This window comes from Xiphophorus maculatus, chromosome 20 (genome assembly GCF_002775205.1).
Source record: "Xiphophorus maculatus strain JP 163 A chromosome 20, X_maculatus-5.0-male, whole genome shotgun sequence".
NCBI lineage: Eukaryota > Metazoa > Chordata > Actinopteri > Cyprinodontiformes > Poeciliidae > Xiphophorus > Xiphophorus maculatus.
In genome coordinates, this window is record NC_036462.1 from 31575600 (window position 1) to 31600810 (window position 25211).

The window sequence follows — 25211 nt, forward strand, 5'->3', positions numbered from 1 at the left end:
CTGGACAAATCCGAAAATTTCTCAATGATTTTCTTTACTTGTGTGTTAGAATTTGCCTCTTTATCTCGAAAAGCTTTCATTTTCAATCTCTTGTTAGGATACTACTACGTGCTCTCTGTCTCTCTTCTTCAATGGTTATGACCGTAGAATTCAAGCGTGCAGCTCTGTGATGCCCTCTAGCTCCACAAAGTGTGCATCGCTCTTTGTGACATCAATTTGCGTGATGTCACACATTGATGTCACTGCCTCAGCAGAACAACTAGAAAACTGCTGAAGTTTGAATAAAAACAACTTTACGGCTGAACGCTGCTCGGCTTAGCTGATGGCTATTGGAGACAGTTCAGCTGGTAATATGTCACCAAGGCTGAAATCCACACTGGGGAGCCAATGGACTGGCACAGCAGGGTGCGAGGACCACAGGTCAAAAGGAAACATTGTGTCCGAAAACAGAAAAAGGGGAAACGGGCCTGTTGACCCAGCTGACGCCAACTCAACGTCTCTCTAGCTAAGCAAGGTTGGTGGAATCAAATAATGTTCTCGCTCTTTGGTTACCTAGCAACAGCCTGTTGAGTCACTTGCGCAGCAGCAGTTTCTGGTTTCACCTCCATTCCTCATAATTGCTTAGAATAAAAAAAAGAAATTAAAAAGCATTGTGATGTGAAAACTATGGATAAAACAAGAATGTATTCCAAATATTGAAAACAGAAAAACTAACAAAAACATTATTGATACAGATATAAGACACTTATTTCATGATATTGTAATATTGTTCAGCCTTACCATAATTAGACTATTTCTGTGTTTAAAATCCATTTTAATTAGTTATTATTTAGGATTATTTTCTGAGAAATTGAGTTTGATTAGTTTGAATGTAATTACTGAAATTCGTGGTTTGGGTAATGTTATCATTAACCAAATCTGTGTGACTCACAACAACATTTAATTTCCCTTTGGGATCAGTAAAGTTGAATTTTGAAGACAACACTTTACCAAGTGTAAAGTGTTGTCTTTACACTTGGTAAAGTGTTGAACTTTACCAAGATGAACAAGAAAATAGATGTATTTTCTTGTTCATCACGCCGTATGCTGCCACCTACTGGCCAACCAGTCTAAGTTCACAACTGGTGCGACATTATATTTCTGCTTTCATTGTTAACTGTCAGTCCGCCAAATGGGAAAACGTCTCTCTGCCGTGAAGCCTAAATTAGTAAAAAAAATTCTAATTCAAAATTAAATTCAAAAATACTTTATTGCTCCAAAAGGAAAATTAAATGTTGTAGCTCATCAATTCAGATTCTTCACAGAGTTATTGCAGATGGCTGATTGCTGTTGGCAGAAAGATCTCTTGTAGCGGTCTGTGTTACAGCAATTTGAAGAAGCCTCTGACTGATGATACTGTGTTTTTTCAAGACGGTCTCATGAAGAGGATGGTCAGAGTTGCCCATAATTTTCTTAATTTTATAAAGAATCCTCCATCATTTCTGTCTTCTCTCTCCTGATTGGCCCAGTGTTGTTGTCTTGTCTCAGTAATGCTGGAGAATAATCACATAATAAGACAAACATTTCTTAATCTCTGTCTAAATAAAAGATGATTGAAAGGGACTTTTTTGATCAAGTCATCATCATGTCCTCACCTTTTCCACAATCTGTTACAATTAGATCATCAAGTGGAGCAGGTCTTCTCCTTTAGTTGTTGCTCAACTCAAGTCATGTGATACGAGTTGACGGAGAAATGAGATAAAGAGAAAAGACAACAGAATTCAAAAAAAGAAAATCTCAGGTGTAGCATTAAATGAAAAGTGTACGTGTTGTTTTAACATCACACAGCTTTAAAATATCACTGTCAGTGTAACCTCCGCATATTTGCGTTCTTAAATTCCGGTATTAATTGGTTAGTGTTGCTTAACCAATTAATACCGGGTTCCGGGGTTTTTTGTTCTGTTTTTTCTTTATTTTTGGATCCTCTTGGTGGTTCACGGGCCGTCCACCAGATGGCGCCAGAGGCTGGTTTCCCGGCGGAGGTGTGCCTGTAGTTCTGCACACCTGACGATGATCTTCTCATCATCAGCTGGAGGTGAAAAGACGCTGACAGCCAGCACTTCGACGCTGGAGTGTTTTCGCCAAAACGGCACTCTGAGCCCCTCGGAGTCAGTCTCCGAGTTTGTTTCCTCTGAGCTTCCTCTCGAGTAATTCGTCGTTTTGTTCTCTGTGCTCTCCAGGTGTTTTTCCTCTCGAGTCATTCCCTGGATCCTCCCTGAGAGACTTCCGTTGTGGCTTTTGGATTAAGCCCTCCTCGTGACGCCGTGGGTGGTACCCACAGGTGCATGGCCCGAGTTCCCATTTCCTCCTCATCTGTCGGATCTCAAGATTCTCCAGTTTCACTTCCTCCGGCTGGCTGTCGGACCCTTCCCTCCATCATCGTCGAATCCAGAACTTACCTGTCCGCCCTCCACCGCCATCTCCCAGCCTTTGGACCTCGCTCAGCTCTGCTGCCCATCCGGAACCCGCAGCATCCACCCTCTCAATCCGAGACTATATCTACCAGAAAGTAAGAACTGATTTTCCCTTCTCGCACATCCTGTTTCCCAGCTGCCATTGAACTCACCATTTCCTCTTCGCTGTTCTGCAGTCCCCCCAGTTTGGACCCTAAGCACGCCAACATCTGTACTGGGTTATTGTTTTACAATAAATATTCTTCAACTGATTCTTTGTCTCCTGTGATGTTCTGCATGTGGGCTAGAAACCTAAACCCCAACATGACAGCCACGCCCTCAAACACAGGGATAGTTAAAGATTAAGGACCTATCTTTAAAATACCAAATTTAAAAAAAATAGAATTTAATAGATGTAAAGTAGTGTCACTACACGCTCGTGTACAGTAGGTGGCGGTATGAACCTTAAAGTTGCTTGCGATTCCCGCATAATAAAGAAGAAGCACTTGCCGCGGACAGTGGCAGTATTATTATTGATGACGTAACGAACATCGGAAGTTGCTTGGATGGCATGAAGAAATCCTTGAGTCTTTGGTTCACTAGAGATCTGACTATTTTTGGACGAACTCTTCTGTCCAAAGCTGAAGGAGTGTCCAAGTTAATGTATCCATGCCATTCTGCTTTCATCTCTGACAAGAATATTAAGAAAGCCGATTCAATAATCTTTCTATCTGGAGGAACAAAACTCACTATGACGATCTCATCTTATTAAAGATTATGATAAAGGAGGAATTCGAGCTTTGGATTTTGAGGCTCTGATTGGTTCATTTAGAGTAAATTGGCTGAAGACCTGTTTGTCTCATTCCAACTCGATGTGGTTTCATAAACCTGAATCTATATTTAATAAGCTCGGTGGCTTAGGTTTCTTGCTTAAATGTGATTTTGAATTAACCAAGATTAATATTGCACTGTCTAATTTCCACAAGCAAGTTTTACATTTCTGGAAAATTATATTTACCCACAATTTTACCCCACATGGATCCGTTGTGTGGAATAACAGATCAATATTAATAAATGGAAAATCTATTTTTAAAACTGACTGGTATGAAAAAGGTATTTTATTTGTAACTGACTTAATGGATAGTAATGGTGTTTTGTTAAATCATAGAGATTTTACCAACAAATTTGATCTGAACTGTACTTGTAATGAATATCTAGAAGTATGCAAAGCTATTCCTGTAGCTCTGATCCATCTCATCCAAAACACCTTAAGATATTCAAATGTTATTTCATCTTTACCCAAACTGAAAATTGGGGAATATAGTGTGACTGATGGAAAGTGCAATAATGTTATGCTTGTGACTGCCTTCAAATCTAAATTATTTAATGATTACAACAATAGGATCTTGACAACAACCAATCTGTCTATTATAAAGAAGAAGGCGTTCTCCAAGTATGTAAAATGGCCGATTTCACCAAAGGTTAAAGAAACTCGCTTCAAAATCTCTCACAATTTTTACCCAGTGGCTGAATTTTTGCACAAAAGATTAAAATTTGATTCAACATGTTGTGCCTTTTGTGAATGTCCAGAGGAATCCATTAATAATCTCTTTTTTTTCCTGTCCCTTTTCTTTTAAACTATGGAGAGACATTAAAAACTGGTTGTCCCTTAAAATTGAAGACATCCCAGAGATATTATTATAATACTATGTTGATGGCCTTGATAGTCAAATATCTGACATGGTAAATATTGTCTTCTTGCTTGTTAAATATCATATACATTGCTGTAAATGGAGAGGTTCTACACCTTGTTTTGATTTTTTTCTTAACCAATTTAAATTGTATTACACCTCATTGAAACATTTGAAATCTGTTTCTGCAAAAAAAAGTAACTGCCAGTATCTCTACTTTCTTTTGTTTTAAAATCTTGCTCTGTTATTCATTTGCCTTACTGTTTATGTGCTTGTCTTTAGTCTTAGCTCCTTGTTTTTTTTATTTTTTCTACCCATGTTGCAATGTTCTTATACCTCAACGAGTCTTTGTATACTGTTTGTTTAATAAAATTTTTTTTTTAAAAAAGGACCGTGGCAGTATTATTCTTCATGACGTAACGCAGATATCCGTACACAAGGCGGAAGTACTTGAGTATTGTGGTCGCCATTTTCAAAACGGCTAAGCTTTATTGCACACTGGAATTGTCCACTAAAGAAGTTTAAATAAAGAGCTGGAACTTTGAATGAAAGGTAAAGAGAACCAGCAGAAGCATGGCGGACCTGAGTCTACTGCCCGTCTCAGTGCATTCTCCCTGTAGTTTGTCCTTAGTAAAGCTGCTTTCTTAATATTACATTAGCATTTTTAGCTAAAGCTAGCTGCGGCCTTATTACAGACACACAGGATAAATGGATTCTCTTTTTTAGCTGTAGTCATGATCTAGAAGTTTCCCTGTTTCTCCTGTAAGTCGACCAGGAGAGGTCTTGTTTTGGTTTTCCTAAAAGAGTCGGATTTCTCCTGTGTTCACTTCAAGGTCCGTTATCATTGTGTGAGGATGTGCTCTACAGCAAAACAGTTTTAAAGGAGAGGAGAGGTTAAATGTCTCCAAATGTACCTTCCCCTCATTGGTGACCCGTTAAATTCAGGATAAAAATCTCATTCAGAGATAAAACTGAATAGTCAAGCTCCATGTTTAATATTAGAGACTAATGTAAAAGTCTCTAATATACGGACCACCCCTATACGTATAGACCACCGTGTAGGGGTAGTCTATACGGACTTAGATTGTTATCACGATATTTTGCGGTTTAATTGTGATAAGTTTAGAACTAATAACTACTGCTACAAACACAAATACTGTTCATAAATAGCATTCCTATTAAAAAAAACATTCCTATGTCAAAATAAGCTTCTTCAGCAGCCACTTAAAGAAACATGATTTAAATTACCAAACTGCGCTCAGACATACATTTGTCTTTTTTTTTTACATCAACTAATTTATTGAGACGACAATAAATCAAAACTTCTATCATGATAAGAATTTTTTTACAACAAATAATAAACTATACATTAAATGCCCACCCATATTTGACAACTGATATTCACAGACATTGAAAAACTGAGTTAGTATTATGCTATTTGTAATAATTGTGGAAATTGTCTGTGTTAATCCCCTCAACCATGGACAGAAGTGGACGGGATCCAAACGTAATTAGGCATTTTTTGTTTTCCTGGACTCAATTTTATTTTCTTTTTGCTAAGATATGCTACAGGAGATGTAGCATTTGATGGAGGGGGTTCGTCATCGTATTACAGATTTTTACAAAACAGATGTTCTGGTTTTCGAGCATCCTGTGTGAATCCCTTAATAAAGCCCATTTAAACATGATTTGGACCAATTTTTAAGGTCCCTTGACATTACAGTAGTTGTGAATTGCTGCTAAATATAGATTGTATTGAGCTGAGCTGGCAGAACAAAGCCCAACCCTGTCTTTCACAGTCATTGGTTGAACCAGATTTTGTTTTTTGTTTTTTTGGTCTGCAGATCATTCATCGCGATGATGGAGCTCCCTGACTTCAGCAAGCAGCTGCTGCAGCAGCTGTGGACGCTGAGGAGGGAGGGTCTGTTCTGTGACTGCACCATCCTGGTGGGAGACAGCTCTCACCGGGCTCACAAGGTCGTACTGGCTGCCTCTAGCCTGCTCTTCAGGTAAAACGTCTGAACTGTTCAGCACATTTTGCTTCGGTTTGAAACGTGGGACGAGACAGGACCAGCAGAAAAAAAAAAGCCTCTGCTCCTTGCTCAGGTCCCTTCTGGACAGCTCGGACACCATCTCCATCGACACCTCCGTGGTTTCCTCCCAGGAGTTTGGGGCGCTGTTGGAAATGATCTACACTGGCCGGTTGCCTCTGGGGAAGCACAACGCGAGCCGCATTGTTGCGGCTGCGGACAGCCTGCAAATGTTCGACGTAGCCGTGGGCTTTAAGAAGGTCCTTTCCACTCTGGTGGGTCAGAAAGTCCCGGTTCAATATTGATCACTACCTACAACAAGGTCATATTGTTTAGAATAAAAAAATCTTTGTTCATGCAAATTCGCCTCCAACCAAACCTGTGGCGTTTCAGGTTTGGTTTACCACAAACAGGCAGAGCACCTTGAAGTGAAGCCGTTTGCCTGCGAGGAATGTGGCGCAGTGTTCGGAGCCAACTCTTCTCTGAAGAACCACATGAGGCTGCACACGGGAGAGAAACCCTATCACTGTCAGCACTGCGACATGAGCTTCAGTGTAGCCGCTGCACTGGCTTACCACACCAAGAAGAAACACTCTGAGGGTAGGACAGTCTGGCATTGTGGTTTCTTACTACCAGTATGGAGGGAATAATCTTAGTTTTAGATCTTAAAATATTACCTTATTAGGCCCGAGCAGCAAAGCGCTGCGAAGGCCTATTGTATCTGTACTGTTTATTATTAGGCCCGAGCAGCAAAGCGCTGCGAAGGCCTATTGTTTCTGTACTGTTTCTTATTATTATTATTATTATTACGATTCTGCCCCCCCAAAGAGGCGCCTTTTTGGGGGCTTTATCATATTCAAAAACTCACCAAACTTGGCGGTCGCGACTAGAAAATTTAAAAATTTTGAATTTTAAGGTTGTCGCAAAAATCGCAAAAAAAATTGCTCAACGGCGGCAACTAGCAATTTTCTGTTGACACAATGGTATGAACGTATTTCATCGTAGAGACATGAAATTTGGTACACTTGTAGAGCTCACCAAAAGACTCAGAACTTACATTTAATGTTATTAGCCAACTATCACAGGAAGTCGGCCATTTTGTCTTGAACGTCCATTTTTTTCCTCGATTTTGACGTTTACAGCCTTCGTATTTGATCGAACTCCTCCTAGGAATTTCGATTGATCGACTTCAAACTCGGTCAGTCTGATCATAAGGCATGTTTGATTTAAAGTTATCAAATTGGTGAGTTTTGGAGTATGTTGAAGGGGGGTTAGCAGGGGTCAAAGTTCACCTACTCGCCATGAAACACGAAACTCTTATATTTCCTATAAAAAAACACATAGAGGGACCAAACTTTCAGTGATTGATCGGCATCGGATGTCCTAAAATACCCTGTGGTGAAATGATGACATCACTTAAGCCACGCCCCCTGAGAACAGGAAGTGTCATGTTTTACTGTGAGCGGTCGCTCTCTTAGCCCTTTGACCTAATCAACATGAAACTGTGTCCACACACAGAAGACATGTTGGTGTGTTGAGGATTCCAACCCTGACCGGCTTTGAGATAGCAGCTGGGCGTGGCGGCGTGGCGAAGTGACCTGTAACGCCGATGCCATACGTTTGCTTCTAGATTCCACATGTTTCGACCGAGCTGCACCAAACTTGGCTTGAGTGATGCTGGTGTGATACCTGAAAATTCTATGTCATCAGATTATGACGTCATCTAAGCCCCGCCCCCTCAGAACAGGAAGTGCTATTTTTTTCCTTGGAAACTTTCATCTATGGCTCTCTTGACCTAATCAAGGTGATTCTGTGTTGGATGACAGATAGGAAGTTGGTCTCGCTTGCTTTAAAGTGCCAAGAGTTTTCAATGGCGGCAACGCCGTTCGTATACGTTTGCCTCTACATTCCACATATTTTGACCGAGCTGCATCAAACTTGGCCTGAGTGATCCTGGAGGCTTGCCCGTCAATCCTACGTCATCACATTATGACGTCATCTAAGCCCCGCCCCCTCGGAACCGGAAGTGCCGTTTTTTTCCTTGGAAAGCTCTGTTTATGGCTCTCTTGACCTAATCAAGGTGATTCTGTGTTGGATGACAGATAGGAAGTTGGTCTCGCTTGCTTTAAAGTGCCAAGAGTTTTCAATGGCGGCAACGCCGTTCGTATACGTTTGCCTCTACATTCCACATATTTTGACCGAGCTGCATCAAACTTGGCCTGAGTGATCCTGGAGGCTTGCCCGTCGATCCTACGTCATCACATTGTGACGTCATCTAAGCCCCGCCCCCTCGGAACCGGAAGTGCCGTTTTTTTCCTTGGAAAGCTCCGTTTATGGCTCTCTTGACCTAATCAAGATGATTCGGATGATGAGCTCTGTCATTGCTCGCTGCTGGCTGAACCGTGTGGGCGTGGCCAAACGGCGAATATCAGTCCCTCGCCATATTCATACGTTTGGCTCTAATTCAAGCATGGATCATCCGATTGGCTCCAAACTGGATATGTATGACCTTTGTTCACCTCTAAAGAGCCCAACGGGTTTGAAATGTAATTTGGCTCCACTGCGCCCCCTAAGTTAATACATGGGTTGTATCTCCTCGACGCATCGACCGATCTGCGCCACATTTTTTGACAGTCGTCGGGGAGCGCTGCCGAACGCATTCACGCGTGTCGCCTGGTGGACGGGCGGGGAAAATGCGCGACAGCTTCTGCGGTGGCTAGCGGGCGGCGGTGCTGAAAACTGCGGCGGAGCTTCTGCGGTCGGGAGTTGGCTGCGGCTCTGGAAATCGCGCGAGACCTTCTGCGGTGGCCGGAACCCCCGCGGTGGCCAATAGGCCGGAGCGGCGCTTGCTGCGAGGGCCGCCCGAGGCTGCTTGCAGCTTTAATTAGGCCCGAGCAGCAAAGCGCTGCGAAGGCCTATTGTATCTGTACTGTTTATTATTAGGCCCGAGCAGCAAAGCGCTGCGAAGGCCTATTGTTTCTGTACTGTTTCTTATTATTATTACGATTCTGCCCCCCTAAAGAGGAGCCTTTTTGGGGGCTTTATCATATTCAAAAACTCACCAAACTTGGCGGTGGCGACTAGAAAATTTAAAAATTTTGAATTTTAAGGTTGTCGCAAAAATCGCAAAAAAAATTGCTGAACGGCGGCAACTAGCAATTTTCTGTTGACACAATGGTATGAACGTACTTCATCGTAGAGACATGAAATTTGGTACACTTGTAGAGCTCACCAAAAGACTCAGAACTTACATTGAATGTTATAAGCCAACTATCACAGAAAGTCGGCCATTTTGTATTGAACGTCCATTTTTTACCTCGAGTTTGACGTTTACAGCCTTCGTATTTGATCGAACTCCTCCTAGGGATTTCGATTGATCGACTTCAAACTCGGTCAGTCTGATCATAAGGCATGTCTGATTTAAAGTTATCAAATTGGTGACTGTATGAGCTTGCTGAAGGGGGGTTACCAGGGGTCAAAGTTCACCTACTCGCCATGAAACACGAAACTCTTATATTTCCTATATAAAAACACATAGAGGGACCAAACTTTCTGTTATTGATCATCAATAGGTGTCCTAAAATATCCTGTGGTGAAATTATGACATCGCTTAGGCCACGCCCCCTGAGAACAGGAAGTGTCATGTTTTACTGTGAACGGTCGCTATCTTAGCCCTTTGACATAATCAACATGAAACTGTGTCCAGAGACAGAAGACATGTTGGTGTGTTGTGGATTCAAGCCCTGACTGGCTGCGATGAAGCAGCTGGGTGTGGCGGCGTGGCGAAGTGACCTGTAACGCCGATGCCATACGTTTGCTTCTAGATTCCACATGTTTCGACCGAGCTGCACCAAACTTGGCCTGACTCATCCTGGTGTGATGCCTGACAATGCTATGTCATCATATTATGACGTCATCTAAGCCCCGCCCCCTCAGAATGAATTAGAGAGATCTTCTGTGTAATTACATAATAAACAGTCCATGTTCGTTGTTTGTAGGGCAATGCTGCCCTCTGCTGTCCACTGAAATAGTTTCATTATTTCAGTAATTCGACACCAGAGGGCAGCATTGCCCTACGGAATGACAGTTCAATGTTGAATTAAAGAGGAAAAAATTTAATAATTAGTAATTCTAACACAAAAACTCACAGAGACACCAAACGTTCAGTGATTGATCATAATCGAGTGTAGAATAATATCCAATGGTCAAATGATGACATCACTTAGGCCCCGCCCCCTCGGAACAGGAAGTGCTATTTTTTTACTTGGAAAGCTCTGTTTATGGCTCTCTTGACCTAATCAAGATGATTCGGATGATAAACTCTGTCAATGCTCGCTGCTGGCTGAACCGTGTGGGCGTGGCCAAATGGCGAATATCAGTCCCTCGCCATATACATACGTTTGGCTCTTATTCAGGCATAGATCATCCGATTGGCGCCAAACTGGATAGGTATGACCTTTGTTCACCTCTAAAGAGCGCGACGGGTTTGAAATGTAATTTGGCTCCACTGCGCCCCCTAAGTTAATACATGGGCTGTATCTCCTCGACACATCGACCGATCTGCACCAGATTTTTGACAGTCGTCGGGGAGCGCTGCCAAACGCATTCACGCGTGTCGCCTGGTGGCGGGCGGCGGTGCTGGAAACTGCGGCGGAGCTTCTGCGGTGGGGAGTTGGCTGCGGCTGTGGAAATCGTGCGAGAGCTTCTGCGGTGGCTGGAACCCCCGCGGTGGCCAATAGGCCGGAGCGGCGCTTGCTGCGAGGGCCGCCCGAGGCTGCTTGCAGCTTTAATTAGGCCCGAGCAGCAAAGCGCTGCGAAGGCCTATTGTATCTGTACTGTTTATTATTAGGCCCGAGCAGCAAAGCGCTGCGAAGGCCTATTGTTTCTGTACTGTTTCTTATTATTATTATTATTATTACGATTCTGCCCCCCCAAAGAGGCGCCTTTTTGGGGGCTTTATCATATTCAAAAACTCACCAAACTTGGCGGTGGCGACTAGAAAATTTAAAAATTTTGAATTTTAAGGTTGTCGCAAAAATCGCAAAAAAAATTGCTGAACGGCGGCAACTAGCAATTTTCTGTTGACACAATGGTATGAACGTACTTCATCGTAGAGACATGAAATTTGGTACACTTGTAGAGCTCACCAAAAGACTCAGAACTTACATTTAATGTTATTAGCCAACTATCACAGGAAGTCGGCCATTTTGTCTTGAACGTCCATTTTTTTCCTCGATTTTGACGTTTACAGCCTTCGTATTTGATCGAACTCCTCCTAGGAATTTCGATTGATCGACTTCAAACTCGGTCAGTCTGATCATAAGGCATGTTTGATTTAAAGTTATCAAATTGGTGAGTTTTGGAGCATGTTGAAGGGGGGTTAGCAGGGGTCAAAGTTCACCTACTCGCCATGAAACACGAAACTCTTATATTTCCTATAAAAAAACACATAGAGGGACCAAACTTTCAGTGATTGATCGTCATCGGGTGTCCTAAAATACCCTGTGGTGAAATGATGACATCACTTAGGCCACGCCCCCTGAGAACAGGAAGTGTCATGTTTTACTGTGAACGGTCGCTATCTTAGCCCTTTGACCTAATCAACATGAAACTGTGTCCAGACACAGAAGACATGTTGGTGTGTTGAGGATTCCAACCCTGACCGGCTTTGAGATAGCAGCTGGGCGTGGCGGCGTGGCGAAGTGACCTGTAACGCCGATGCCATACGTTTGCTTCTAGATTCCACATGTTTCGACCGAGCTGCACCAAACTTGGCTTGAGTGATGCTGGTGTGATACCTGAAAATTCTATGTCATCAGATTATGACGTCATCTAAGCCCCGCCCCCTCAGAACAGGAAGTGCTATTTTTTTCCTTGGAAACTTTCATCTATGGCTCTCTTGACCTAATCAAGGTGATTCTGTGTTGGATGACAGATAGGAAGTTGGTCTCGCTTGCTTTAAAGTGCCAAGAGTTTTCAATGGCGGCAACGCCGTTCGTATACGTTTGCCTCTACATTCCACATATTTTGACCGAGCTGCATCAAACTTGGCCTGAGTGATCCTGGAGGCTTGCCCGTCAATCCTACGTCATCACATTATGACGTCATCTAAGCCCCGCCCCCTCGGAACCGGAAGTGCCGTTTTTTTCCTTGGAAAGCTCTGTTTATGGCTCTCTTGACCTAATCAAGTTGATTCTGTGTTGGATGACAGATAGGAAGTTGATCTCACTTGCTTTAAAGTGCCAAGAGTGTTCAATGGCGGCAACGCCGTTCGTATACGTTTGCCTCTACATTCCACATATTTTGACCGAGCTGCATCAAACTTGGCCTGAGTGATCCTGGAGGCTTGCCCGTCAATCCTACGTCATCACATTATGACGTCATCTAAGCCCCGCCCCCTCGGAACCGGAAGTGCCGTTTTTTTCCTTGGAAAGCTCTGTTTATGGCTCTTTTGACCTAATCAAGATGATTCGGATGATAAACTCTGTCAATGCTTGCTGCTGGCTGAACCGTGTAGGCGTGGCCAAATGGCGAATATCAGTCCCTCGCCATATGCATACGTTTGGCTCTTATTCACGCATAGATCATCCGATTGGCGCCAAACTGGATATGTATGACCTTTGTTCACCTCTAAAGAGCCCAACGAGGTTGAAATGTAATTTGGCTCCACTGCGCCCCCTAAGTTAATACATCGGCCGTATCTCCTCGACGCATCGACCGATCTGCACCAGATTTTTCGACAGTCGTCGGGGAGCGCCGCCGAACGCATTCATGCCTGTCGCCCGGTGGACGGGCGTGGAAAATGCGCGACAGCTTCTGCGGCGGCTGGCGGGCGGCGGTGCTGGAAACTGCGGCGGAGCTTCCGCGGTGGGGAGCGGGCTGCGGCTCTGGAAACCGCGCGAGAGCTTCTGCGGTGGCTGGAACCCCCGCGGTGGCCAATAGGCCGGAGCGGCGCTTGCTGCGAGGGCCGCCCGAGGCTGCTTGCAGCTTTAATTTTTATTGTTTTTTCAGGAAAGATGTATGTGTGTCAGTACTGTAAGGCTGTGTTCGCCCAGTCCATTGAGCTCACACGTCATGTACGGACGCACACTGGTGACCGGCCTTATGTGTGTCGAGAATGTGGGAAGGGCTACAGCCAGGCCAGCGGGCTCACTGTCCACCTGCAGACCTTCCACAGTAAGAACCCACTCAGTCTGATGTTAACACTATTATTGCTCACAGCAGGGACACAACTAACAATTATTTTACGAATCGATCATTCTATCGTATACCAAATTGGTGTATTCTGCAGATTTTTCATTTAACCACTTAAACCTTTTTTATACAGTGTTAGAAATATTTTACATTTATGTGCCTTCTCTGACTTTAGACTTTATACTCTCTAATTTCTTATTTTTGTACGTACAAGTAATGTCTCCTTGTTCTGTGTTTTTTTTATAAATGCAAATTAAATATGGGGGTAATTTTAAATTTAGGTTTAGCTCAAAATAGGTGCTTTAGTTAATCTGCGTTATGTAATGTGTTAAAATGTTCAGATTGCATTATGGAAAAATAGGTATATAATTTTTAGGGCTGGTAAAAAATATAGACATATTTTTTTAATAACAGTTACATACTGCAGCTGTAAGAGAACTGCGAAGCAAAGATCATTGAAAAATCTGGGAAGGCGTAGACTGCAGCTGGAGTCAGAGATTCAAGATCAACACGTTCGTTGTATGGAACCAGTCCTGAACCAGAGGCTAAAGTCAGAAGTGTCTTACTGGACCTGGAGAAAAAGAACTATACTTTGGTTTGGTAGTCCAAAGTTTTCCTTTCAGATCAATCAAGTTAAATCAATCAGGTTTATTTGTACAGCACATTTCAGCAACAGGGCAGTTCAAAGTGCTTTACATCCCAAAAACAGATGAAAGTAAAGTTTGTATTTCATTTGGAAATCAAGATCCAGAGTCTGGAGGAAGAGCGGAGAGACACAAACTCCATCCTGCTTTTGGCCACTGTTAGGTTTTCACAAGTGATTTGGGTTGCCATGTCATGTGCCGGTGTTAATTCACTGGGTTTTCTGAAGTCCGCGGTCGTTTCCCTATGCTGACAAGCTTTATGGAGATGCTGATTTTATTTTCTAGCAGGACTTGATACCTCCCCACACTACAAAACTTACCAAAAGCTGGTTTAATAACCATTTTAACACCAACAAACTGGCCTGACATGAACCCCACAGGAAATCGGTGGGCTTTTGGGAAGAGTAAGTAAGAAAAACCAGAACTAACAGATGTAGGTCTCTGTTGTGCTGAGGTTGCACCTCAGCAGAACCACAGGCTGACTGCCTCCACACCACGGCGCATTGATGCAGTGTTTCATCCAAAAGGAGCCCTGACCAAGTACTGAGTGCTGTACAGAACGTTTCTGTAAGAAAATCTGGTTTTATTAGCCTGATGCAACATTTCAATGTTTTGAAAAACTCCCATTTGGGGATTTCGTCAACTTGACACCAGAAATTAAATTAAGAAAAGTAAACACTTGAGATGCATTTCTCTGTGTGGAACGAGTTTACAGGAGTTTTACTTTCCGAACAGAATTCCAGAAACTGCACCTGTTGATGGTGAAAAGAAAATGTAGACACCTTTTCTATTCTGTGACGTTTTTCTCTGTCTCCGAAGCGTGTTGATGTCCGACTGCTGTAGAGGTATGACTGTCCCATGTAAACCATTGGTTTGTGTTAATGATTGGTCAAATACAAGCACAGCAAAAACATTCCAAACAGTTTAAATTAAACACACACACACTCATGAGTCCCGGTTTGATATTTTCCAGAAAATGAAAAACACACATTCTTTGAAAATAAGCCATTAGGCATTTATGGCAGCCTAAGACAAAACGGTGGTTCTCCCTGCGTGGGACATGTATCTGTATGTACCGATCATATTTTTGGTCCAGTTTAAACGGGACTTTATTCATCTAGACCTCTGAAGTTGGGTCCCGTGTATGGAGGTAGGGCTGTCTGGTGGCTGAGCAGTTTGCCCATGACGGCGAGCTCTGCGTCCCTCTTCTCCACCTCATCCACAGGAGTCCAGGACATGTCAGGCTGAAGCTTGAATGCGCCAAGAAACGGATGAGGGCAGCTTGGTCCCCACTCCTTCAAAGGAAATTGGAAAACAGGTAAGCCAGATAGAGATAAAACAAGATGACTCTGTATAAAAAAAAAAAAAACAGTCTCATGCTAACCTAATAAAAATTCGGCTGCCAACTGGACGTGAGATTTTTGTCCACTGGACAAATTTTACTCCAGGGTTGTCGCTCTGAGTGATGTATTTTATCCCACTTATTCCTGCACAATGTCTCTTATGCATTTACTAATTCCTTCTATAGGAAACGCATTGGGGTGTCGCGTCTGTAACTTAGCAACAACTGAACCGATGACTTCACATCCTTTGTCGGCAACAGCTGGGGGTGAAATGTAAGCGGCTGCTAAAACAACACTGAACTCTCCTGGTAAATAACGAGGACAAAAACTCTCTGCCAAGAGTTTAAATTTTGAACTGCAACTGTTGCGACATCACACACACACACACACACACACACACACACACCCACACACACACAGAACTGCTGAGTCATGTTAGGTATTCATATGAGCTCCCTACAGAGACTCCCCCTCCGGGTGTGTTAGATAATGCATAAAATGAATGAAGGTGACAGAACTCGAAGTTCACGTTTCATGGAACCAACCTTAGGGGAGATGATGGAGAAGTATTTCTGTCCAGACGGCCGCTGGTACAAGTAGTACATGTTGCCTGGCTTTTTCACAATATTACAGGCAGCATGGTGGAGGTCAGCGTCTCTCTTTGCTTCTTCTAAAACCTGCGGTCGTCAATCGGCGATCAATGCCACGCGCCATCCGACGGGTGAACGTGACCCGTCTGAACATAAACACAACCGTTTTGTGAATCGACGGTCATACCTTTTTGGCCTGCTCCTGCAGGTACCTGATCTGGTCAGCGATTACTGTCAGTTTGTTGCAAGCGTTGGCTTTGACAAAGTCGTCCCCCTGAGAAACATCCACGTCACTTCAGGAGGAAAAACGCTCTTGTGAGCTAGACAACTTGACAAAACATGCCTCACCTTCTGCACTTGCTCGGCAAGAGCGACCAGGTCCATGGGGTCCCCCACTCTGTTGGTCTGATAGGAGCTGACCAGTTCCATCCCACTGGGGGCCGTGCTGGTCTCAACCAGGTTCACTACAACACACATGGCAAGGCTACATCATGACTGTCACAGAGTCTGGGAAATCCCTGATTTTATGAGTTAGTTTTTGCCAGTGCAATTAAACCATAATCGTACAGTTCACATAGAAAAATATATATATATGAATTTGACATAACTTGACTGAATGTTAAGGAAGAAGACCAAGCAACATAATGCAAAGATGACATCTACACAGATAATAATCAATTATTTCTTAACTTAGGTTATAAATCAACGTGCTCACTTAATAAAATGTAATAAAATGTAATATTATCACTAAAACTGCAAGCTATTCTCATGGGTTCCTTTGCAGTGGCCCCCCGTCAGCAGCCGCGGGCTCGGAACCCTGATGACTTCATAATATCTGGGTTCGGAGTCAGAACAGCTGGGAGTCCATGGTGATCCAGGCTTGTGTAACCACTTTGTCACCGCCTTTCAAAGACACGCTCACGTAATGTACACCTACTGACAGTTTGGCTACACCAAAAATAATATCAGCAATTACCAAAGACCAAATATTATACAGTAAGAATATGACGACGCGGACTGATATCTTTTTTTTCTCTTCTTTTTTTTTTTAAAGATTCGGCGCAGAATAAATGTTTTCGTCATGTTTCGCACTAGGTGAGTAAAAGTGTTACCTGTGGTGACCTTTTCTGGTTGGCTGGGCAGACTGACGGCCCTGTCCATTTTCTCTTCTCTCGTTCAGAACCGAACTATTTTCAACCTGCCTCCCTTCCTCCGGCCAAACGCCGGTGGTTCCCGGCTGCTGCCTCCGACCGCCTGGCGGAGAACTACGGGTTTAGCTTCTGTCATTAGCAGCAGCAACATAGATATAGATACATAGATGTTGCCTCGACGGCTGCCGGTTTTTTTTTTAATGTAAACACGGGAACTTGTCTTGTCTCCAATCACTCCGTTTTCAACCTGCTTGATTTGTTACAACTTCAGGCGCGTTTCATGTCAAATTCTAATAAGAACTGAAAGAATAAGAAACAAATGTAGCCAGATCTATGTTCCACTCATGTCTATGTTGAATTAACCTTCTAGGCTTTTGTGCACAAAGAATTATATTCGGTTGCACTCGCTCACAACATAGACATTAAACAGATGTAAACCTCGAAATGATAGAAAACAGTTTTGTATTTTTTAAAAAAAAGTAAAAATAAGAAACATAGGTGCATTTTAGCACATTAGAATATTAATGAAAAAATCATTTATTTTTAAATGTGAACGTTATATATCCACAGATTACACATAAACAGACATATTTCACATATTAGTTATGTAAATGTTGATCAAGCTTAGTCTACCTAAGATGTAGCAAAATCCCCAAATCAGTTTTTTTTTTCTCTTTTACCCGTTAACTTAATATGGAATCAGGAGTGTTGCTGTAACACACGATGGATCAGAAGGCTGTGAAATAAAATATTTAAATTATAACAGCGGAAGAAACAACGTTTCAGCTGGAAGCTCGTGTTGAAATTTATGGGAGCCCGTTTCCGCCACTCTGTAAAAAAAAAAAAATAATTATCTCAATATAATGAGATACTATCTCATTATTATCTCGTTATTTTGAGATACCGTCTCATTATAATGAGATAGTAACTCATTATTTTGAGATACTATATCATAATGAGATCATTTATTTTTTTTAACAGAGTGACGGAAACGGGCTTCCATAGAAATTAAGAAAATTTCAATACAAAATTTTCAATAATAAAATTATTTTATTTTCTTACAATAAAGCTCCAGGAAGCAGCTCAAAAACACAAAAGCTGACATCTGGATTTGGTCAGCTGTTGTTTAGCTGCGTCGGTCCGGACCGCGGGGAGCTGCGTCCACCCGACGCAAAGGGGGCGATACTGACGTAAAGCTTTCAGGGTTAGAGGCACATCTACGTCTTCATTTCTATGTCCACAGTGTCGTCACTGCACGATCCGTGCTGGTCAGATCTGAAAATGATCTGAAAATGATCTGACCATCATTTTCAGATCATTTGAGTAAAAAGTTACTCAAGGCTGAGAGTCAGATGGCTGATTTTACACACTATTAAAACTATGTCACATAAATGTTTACACTACAGGGCAGTTTCTCCTGTCTGAGTCTGTAAGGACAGGATGAGATGTGGGTTAAAGAAAGAAGAAAAACCAAACATTGCTTCTTTTTCTCCATCTAATAGCTTGAGAATGTTTTCTCTCTCCTTCAGAGCTTTCCAAGCCTGATCCTTCTCCTTCTCGGGCCGAGAAATTGAAGACAACTCATATAACTCATACACAACTAAAACAACTCATATAATCATGTCAAGGTTGTAACATTCAGTTTAATCGGCAGCTGTTGTTTTAAAAAGAAGCTATAACAAAATTGTAAAATAAATAAATAAACGAGGTCTTCTTACGCTGTTTTGTGTTGTTATTTTAATCGCCAAGAGAATCGCTCTTTTTCCAACTTTTGTCACTTAAGTCTGACAAATAAAAGTCAGTCACCAAACACAGTTTTCCAACACGAAGTGTGTATTTCTAATTGTTCGTTGCTGATAGAGGATGGAAGCTGCTGATAGCAGGGCACAAACATTAAGACTTCCTGAAAAGATGAGAGTGTAGACTTCCTGGTAAATCCTGTTCTAATGTAAAGTATGACAGATTACTGGATTAAGGAAATTTATAGTATATTACATGCTATCACACATAATATTTTTTCAGAATTTGGAAACAGTTGCTCTTTATTTCCCCAAGTTATGGGGGGAGGAGAGGAGAGAATCGATATTTCAGCTGCCAGAAATTATTTGCCAAAGTTAAAGGAGGAGAACCAAATACTTTAGCCACCTGATATAATCCGTTCCCACTCTATAACATGGGAATAAATTAATTTACCAGCAACTCTTTAACTGTGCTTTGGAAACATTTGCTCTTCATTTCACAAAGGTAAGGGGCTTTGAGATTTAAACTATCTTTCCATAGCTACCTTATATTAAAGTCCTGTAAGGATAAATATCAAACATAGTTTTCAAAATGTAATTTATGAACCATTATACAACATACATAAACCAAATACGAACCTGGAGGCCGATGGGACCCTCTACGAAGCCCTGGAGGTCAGCCTGGAGACCAACAGGACTCGCTACAAAGCCCTGGAGGTCAGCCTGGAGACCAACAGGACTCGCTACGAAAGCCCTGGAGGTCAGCCTGGAGACCAACAGGACTCGCTACAAAGCCCTGGAGGTCAGCCTGGAGACCAACAGGACTTGATACGAAGCCCTGGAGGCAGGCCGGGAGGCTCTGCTGACCCCAAGCTCTTCATCTGACGCCTAACTAAAATAAAAGCAAAACTAGAGTTCATAAGATAAATAAGGGTCTGATGACCTGGCGACAAAGGAATTGTCTGGTGACGAAGGAGACCTGTGTTCGATGGCCTCAAGTTCCCATGGCACCGCAGTCCTGCGGGCCTCAAGCTCTCCTGTCAACATCTTTCAAGCGTTAAGCTTTTCCACCATAAGTCCCCAAGTGTCAAGCTCCCCTGACACGGTAGTTCTGTTGTCCTCTAGCCTTTCTGCCACAGATACTCAAGCATGAAGCTTGGAGCCCTCATCACACTTCTTTATTTAGCAGTACCAAGTGTCAATCCAGTACCTGATAGTACCTGTTTGGTACATTTTCAGGAAGGTATTGGAGACGCCACTGATGACACGTCTGAATATAGGCTGCTTCTGTAGCTGATCTGAAACTGATTTGATGTTTTCGCTGATTTTCTGTTTAGGTGGCTGCTGGTTCAGCTGCTCCAGTTTAAGCTGCAGGTCGGTGTTCATATTCTTTAAGTCAGTATTTTTCTGCTCCAGGATCTCGTTTTCCTGCTCCAAGGTGGTGTTGATATTCTCCAAGATAGAACATTTCTGCTCCAGAGAGGTGCTTCTCAGCGTCAGGGCGGTGTTTATCTGTTCCAAGAAGTTGCTTTTCTCCTCCAAGGAGGCTCTTTTCTGCTCCAAGACGGTGTTTATCTCGTCGAAAATTGTGTTTTCCAGCTCCAGGGTATTTCTTTCCCTTTCCAGGGCATGGTTTATATGTTTCAGAGTCGTGTTTTTATTCCCTAGAGCAGTTTTTTCCTTCTCCAGGGTACTTTTTTCTTTCTCCAGGGCGTTGATTCTCTGTTCCAGAGCGGTGCTTTTCTGCCCTAGGGCAGTTTTTTCCTGCTCCAGCGTATTTTTTTCTTTCTCCAGGACATTGTTTCTCTGCTGAAGAGCGGTGCTTTTCTGCCCTAGGGCAGTTTTTTCCTGCTGCAGGGTGTTTTTTTCCTTCTCCAGGGCATTGATTCTCTGCTTCAGGGAGGTGCTTTTGTTCTCCAAGGCAGTGGTATTCTGCTCCAGGGTGGTGTTGTTCTCCTTTAACGTTCTGTTTACGTGGAACAGTTTGTTTAATTTCTCATCTTTGTCTCGAAGCAGATTGTCTTTTTCAAATGTAGCTTGTTCTATGTTCAGAACTTGCATCTTCAGCTCCTCATTTCTTTCAATCAGAGACTGTTTTACAATGGACATCATGCCAACTTCTTTCAATATTCCATGGAGCTTCTGTGTCTCTTCAGCTAATGTCTGTTGTACTTTTTCCTTCCCAGAATCACAAGATGATGTCTTACTGCTGCGACTTATTGTTGATCCCGTTTCTCTGGACAAATCCGAAAATTTCTCAATGATTTTCTTTACTTGTGTGTTAGAATTTGCCTCTTTATCTCGAAAAGCTTTCATTTTCAATCTCTTGTTAGGATACTACTACGTGCTCTCTGTCTCTCTTCTTCAATGGTTATGACCGTAGAATTCAAGCGTGCAGCTCTGTGATGCCCTCTAGCTCCACAAAGTGTGCATCGCTCTTTGTGACATCAATTTGCGTGATGTCACACATTGATGTCACTGCCTCAGCAGAACAACTAGAAAACTGCTGAAGTTTGAATAAAAACAAACTTTACGGCTGAACGCTGCTCGGCTTAGCTGATGGCTATTGGAGACAGTTCAGCTGGTAATATGCCACCAAGGCTGAAATCCACACTGGGGAGCCAATGGACTGGCACAGCAGGGTGCGAGGACCACAGGTCAAAAGGAAACATTGTGTCCGAAAACAGAAAAAGGGGAAACGGGCCTGTTGACCCAGCTGACGCCAACTCAACGTCTCTCTAGCTAAGCAAGGTTGGTGGAATCAAATAATGTTCTCGCTCTTTGGTTACCTAGCAACAGCCTGTTGAGTCACTTGCGCAGCAGCAGTTTCTGGTTTCACCTCCATTCCTCATAATTGCTTAGAAATAAAAAAAAGAAATTAAAAAGCATTGTGATGTGAAAACTATGGATAAAACAAGAATGTATTCCAAATATTGAAAACAGAAAAACTAACAAAAACATTATTGATACAGATATAAGACACTTATTTCATGATATTGTAATATTGTTCAGCCTTACCATAATTAGACTATTTCTGTGTTTAAAATCCATTTTAATTAGTTATTATTTAGGATTATTTTCTGAGAAATTGAGTTTGATTAGTTTGAATGTAATTACTGAAATTCGTGGTTTGGGTAATGTTATCATTAACCAAATCTGTGTGACTCACAACAACATTTAATTTCCCTTTGGGATCAGTAAAGTTGAATTTTGAAGACAACACTTTACCAAGTGTAAAGTGTTGTCTTTACACTTGGTAAAGTGTTGAACTTTACCAAGATGAACAAGAAAATAGATGTATTTTCTTGTTCATCACGCCGTATGCTGCCACCTACTGGCCAACCAGTCTAAGTTCACAACTGGTGCGACATTATATTTCTGCTTTCATTGTTAACTGTCAGTCCGCCAAATGGGAAAACGTCTCTCTGCCGTGAAGCCTAAATTAGTAAAAAAAATTCTAATTCAAAATTAAATTCAAAAATACTTTATTGCTCCAAAAGGAAAATTAAATGTTGTAGCTCATCAATTCAGATTCTTCACAGAGTTATTGCAGATGGCTGATTGCTGTTGGCAGGAAAGATCTCTTGTAGCGGTCTGTGTTACAGCAATTTGAAGAAGCCTCTGACTGATGATACTGTGTTTTTTCAAGACGGTCTCATGAAGAGGATGGTCAGAGTTGCCCATAATTTTCTTAATTTTATAAAGAATCCTCCATCATTTCTGTCTTCTCTCTCCTGATTGGCCCAGTGTTGTTGTCTTGTCTCAGTAATGCTGGAGAATAATCACATAATAAGACAAACATTTCTTAATCTCTGTCTAAATAAAAGATGATTGAAAGGGACTTTTTGATCAAGTCATCATCATGTCCTCACCTTTTCCACAATCTGTTACAATTAGATCATCAAGTGGAGCAGGTCTTCTCCTTTAGTTGTTGCTCAACTCAAGTCATGTGATACGAGTTGACGGAGAAATGAGATAAAGAGAAAAGACAACAGAATTCAAAAAAAAGAAAATCTCAGGTGTAGCATTAAATGACAAGTGTACGTGTTGTTTTAACATCACACAGCTTTAAAATATCACTGTCAGTGTAACCTCCGCATATTTGCGTTCTTAAATTCCGGTATTAATTGGTTAGTGTTGCTTAACCAATTAATACCGGGTTCCGGGGTTTTTTGTTCTGTTTTTTCTTTATTTTTGGATCCTCTTGGTGGTTCACGGGCCGTCCACCAGATGGCGCCAGAGGCTGGTTTCCCGGCGGAGGTGTGCCTGTAGTTCTGCACACCTGACGATGATCTTCTCATCATCAGCTGGAGGTGAAAAGACGCTGACAGCCAGCACTTCGACGCTGGAGTGTTTTCGCCAAAACGGCACTCTGAGCCCCTCGGAGTCAGTCTCCGAGTTTGTTTCCTCTGAGCTTCCTCTCGAGTAATTCGTCGTTTTGTTCTCTGTGCTCTCCAGGTGTTTTCCTCTCGAGTCATTCCCTGGATCCTCCCTGAGAGACTTCCGTTGTGGCTTTTGGATTAAGCCCTCCTCGTGACGCCGTGGGTGGTACCCACAGGTGCATGGCCCGAGTTCCCATTTCCTCCTCATCTGTCGGATCTCAAGATTCTCCAGTTTCACTTCCTCCGGCTGGCTGTCGGACCCTTCCCTCCATCATCGTCGAATCCAGAACTTACCTGTCCGCCCTCCACCGCCATCTCCCAGCCTTTGGACCTCGCTCAGCTCTGCTGCCCATCCGGAACCCGCAGCATCCACCCTCTCAATCCGAGACTATATCTACCAGAAAGTAAGAACTGATTTTCCCTTCTCGCACATCCTGTTTCCCAGCTGCCATTGAACTCACCATTTCCTCTTCGCTGTTCTGCAGTCCCCCCCAGTTTGGACCCTAAGCACGCCAACATCTGTACTGGGTTATTGTTTTACAATAAATATTCTTCAACTGATTCTTTGTCTCCTGTGATGTTCTGCATGTGGGCTAGAAACCTAAACCCCAACATGACAGCCACGCCCTCAAACACAGGGGATAGTTAAAGATTAAGGACCTATCTTTAAAATACCAAATTTAAAAAAAATAGAATTTAATAGATGTAAAGTAGTGTCACTACACGCTCGTGTACAGTAGGTGGCGGTATGAACCTTAAAGTTGCTTGCGATTCCCGCATAATAAAGAAGAAGCACTTGCCGCGGACAGTGGCAGTATTATTATTGATGACGTAACGAACATCGGAAGTTGCTTGGATGGCATGAAGAAATCCTTGAGTCTTTGGTTCACTAGAGATCTGACTATTTTTGGACGAACTCTTCTGTCCAAAGCTGAAGGAGTGTCCAAGTTAATGTATCCATGCCATTCTGCTTTCATCTCTGACAAGAATATTAAGAAAGCCGATTCAATAATCTTTCTATCTGGAGGAACAAAACTCACTATGACGATCTCATCTTATTAAAGATTATGATAAAGGAGGAATTCGAGCTTTGGATTTTGAGGCTCTGATTGGTTCATTTAGAGTAAATTGGCTGAAGACCTGTTTGTCTCATTCCAACTCGATGTGGTTTCATAAACCTGAATCTATATTTAATAAGCTCGGTGGCTTAGGTTTCTTGCTTAAATGTGATTTTGAATTAACCAAGATTAATATTGCACTGTCTAATTTCCACAAGCAAGTTTTACATTTCTGGAAAATTATATTTACCCACAATTTTACCCCACATGGATCCGTTGTGTGGAATAACAGATCAATATTAATAAATGGAAAATCTATTTTTAAAACTGACTGGTATGAAAAAGGTATTTTATTTGTAACTGACTTAATGGATAGTAATGGTGTTTTGTTAAATCATAGAGATTTTACCAACAAATTTGATCTGAACTGTACTTGTAATGAATATCTAGAAGTATGCAAAGCTATTCCTGTAGCTCTGATCCATCTCATCCAAAACACCTTAAGATATTCAAATGTTATTTCATCTTTACCCAAACTGAAAATTGGGGAATATAGTGTGACTGATGGAAAGTGCAATAATGTTATGCTTGTGACTGCCTTCAAATCTAAATTATTTAATGATTACAACAATAGGATCTTGACAACAACCAATCTGTCTATTATAAAGAAGAAGGCGTTCTCCAAGTATGTAAAATGGCCGATTTCACCAAAGGTTAAAGAAACTCGCTTCAAAATCTCTCACAATTTTTACCCAGTGGCTGAATTTTTGCACAAAAGATTAAAATTTGATTCAACATGTTGTGCCTTTTGTGAATGTCCAGAGGAATCCATTAATAATCTCTTTTTTTCCTGTCCCTTTTCTTTTAAACTATGGAGAGACATTAAAAACTGGTTGTCCCTTAAAATTGAAGACATCCCAGAGATATTATTATAATACTATGTTGATGGCCTTGATA

At 42.2% G+C, this 25211-nt stretch overlaps 3 protein-coding genes and 2 long non-coding RNA genes across 6 annotated transcripts; 3 read left to right on the forward strand and 2 right to left on the reverse strand.

Annotated features, from left to right (window-relative positions):
* The first annotated feature begins 4550 nt into the window (after window positions 1–4550).
* On the forward strand, window positions 4551–14360 carry LOC111605906 (zinc finger and BTB domain-containing protein 40-like). Its single transcript, XM_023325595.1, has 5 exons — window positions 4551–4675; window positions 5968–6132; window positions 6230–6428; window positions 6547–6753; window positions 13165–14360. The coding sequence occupies exons 2-4, from the start codon at window positions 5981–5983 to the stop codon at window positions 6583–6585; spliced, it is 390 nt and encodes a 129-aa protein (XP_023181363.1). The 5' UTR covers window positions 4551–4675; window positions 5968–5980; the 3' UTR covers window positions 6586–6753; window positions 13165–14360.
* Window positions 14361–14553: 193 nt separating this feature from the next.
* Window positions 14554–17164, reverse strand: LOC111605905 (uncharacterized protein C1orf50 homolog). Its single transcript, XM_023325594.1, has 5 exons — window positions 17037–17164; window positions 16273–16388; window positions 16112–16198; window positions 15880–16011; window positions 14554–15286 (listed from the first exon to the last, which is right to left on the reverse strand). The coding sequence occupies exons 1-5, from the start codon at window positions 17083–17085 to the stop codon at window positions 15101–15103; spliced, it is 570 nt and encodes a 189-aa protein (XP_023181362.1). The 5' UTR covers window positions 17086–17164; the 3' UTR covers window positions 14554–15100.
* Window positions 15217–17197, forward strand: LOC111605907. Of its 2 annotated transcripts, none has more exons than XR_002751894.1 (5): window positions 15217–15309; window positions 15520–15642; window positions 16709–16846; window positions 16979–17019; window positions 17105–17197. It is a non-coding gene; the product is annotated as an uncharacterized LOC111605907 (long non-coding RNA). The 2 variants fall into 2 exon arrangements; XR_002751893.1 differs by having other exon boundaries at window positions 15520–15607.
* A 2454-nt stretch (window positions 17198–19651) lies between these two features.
* LOC111605790 (myosin-J heavy chain-like) lies at window positions 19652–22779 on the reverse strand. The gene is made up of 2 exons (XM_023324534.1): window positions 22687–22779; window positions 19652–22585 (listed from the first exon to the last, which is right to left on the reverse strand). Exon 2 carries the CDS (start codon window positions 21128–21130, stop codon window positions 19997–19999), a length of 1134 nt encoding a protein of 377 aa, XP_023180302.1. The 5' UTR covers window positions 21131–22585; window positions 22687–22779; the 3' UTR covers window positions 19652–19996.
* A 732-nt stretch (window positions 22780–23511) lies between these two features.
* On the forward strand, window positions 23512–23757 carry LOC111605791. Its single transcript, XR_002751830.1, has 2 exons — window positions 23512–23600; window positions 23682–23757. It is a non-coding gene; the product is annotated as an uncharacterized LOC111605791 (long non-coding RNA).
* The last annotated feature ends 1454 nt before the right edge of the window (window positions 23758–25211 follow it).

What these genes read in the sequence shown, in the direction of transcription:
- LOC111605790 (XM_023324534.1), bottom strand. Translation starts at nt 21,130, where the DNA reads ATGAAAGCTTTTCGAGATAAAGAGGCAAATTCTAACACACAAGTAAAG.
- LOC111605905 (XM_023325594.1), bottom strand. Translation starts at nt 17,085, where the DNA reads ATGGACAGGGCCGTCAGTCTGCCCAGCCAACCAGAAAAGGTCACCACA. An exon ending in TTGCCGAGCAAGTGCAGAAG is followed by an intron (nt 16,199 to 16,272) that starts GTGAGGCATGTT and finishes GATGTTTCTCAG; the next exon opens with GGGGACGACTTTGTCAAAGC. An exon ending in TCTCCATCATCTCCCCTAAG is followed by an intron (nt 15,287 to 15,879) that starts GTTGGTTCCATG and finishes TTTCCTTTGAAG; the next exon opens with GAGTGGGGACCAAGCTGCCC.
- LOC111605906 (XM_023325595.1), top strand. Translation starts at nt 5,981, where the DNA reads ATGATGGAGCTCCCTGACTTCAGCAAGCAGCTGCTGCAGCAGCTGTGG. An exon ending in GCCTCTAGCCTGCTCTTCAG is followed by an intron (nt 6,133 to 6,229) that starts GTAAAACGTCTG and finishes CTCCTTGCTCAG; the next exon opens with GTCCCTTCTGGACAGCTCGG. An exon ending in AGAAGGTCCTTTCCACTCTG is followed by an intron (nt 6,429 to 6,546) that starts GTGGGTCAGAAA and finishes GTGGCGTTTCAG; the next exon opens with GTTTGGTTTACCACAAACAG.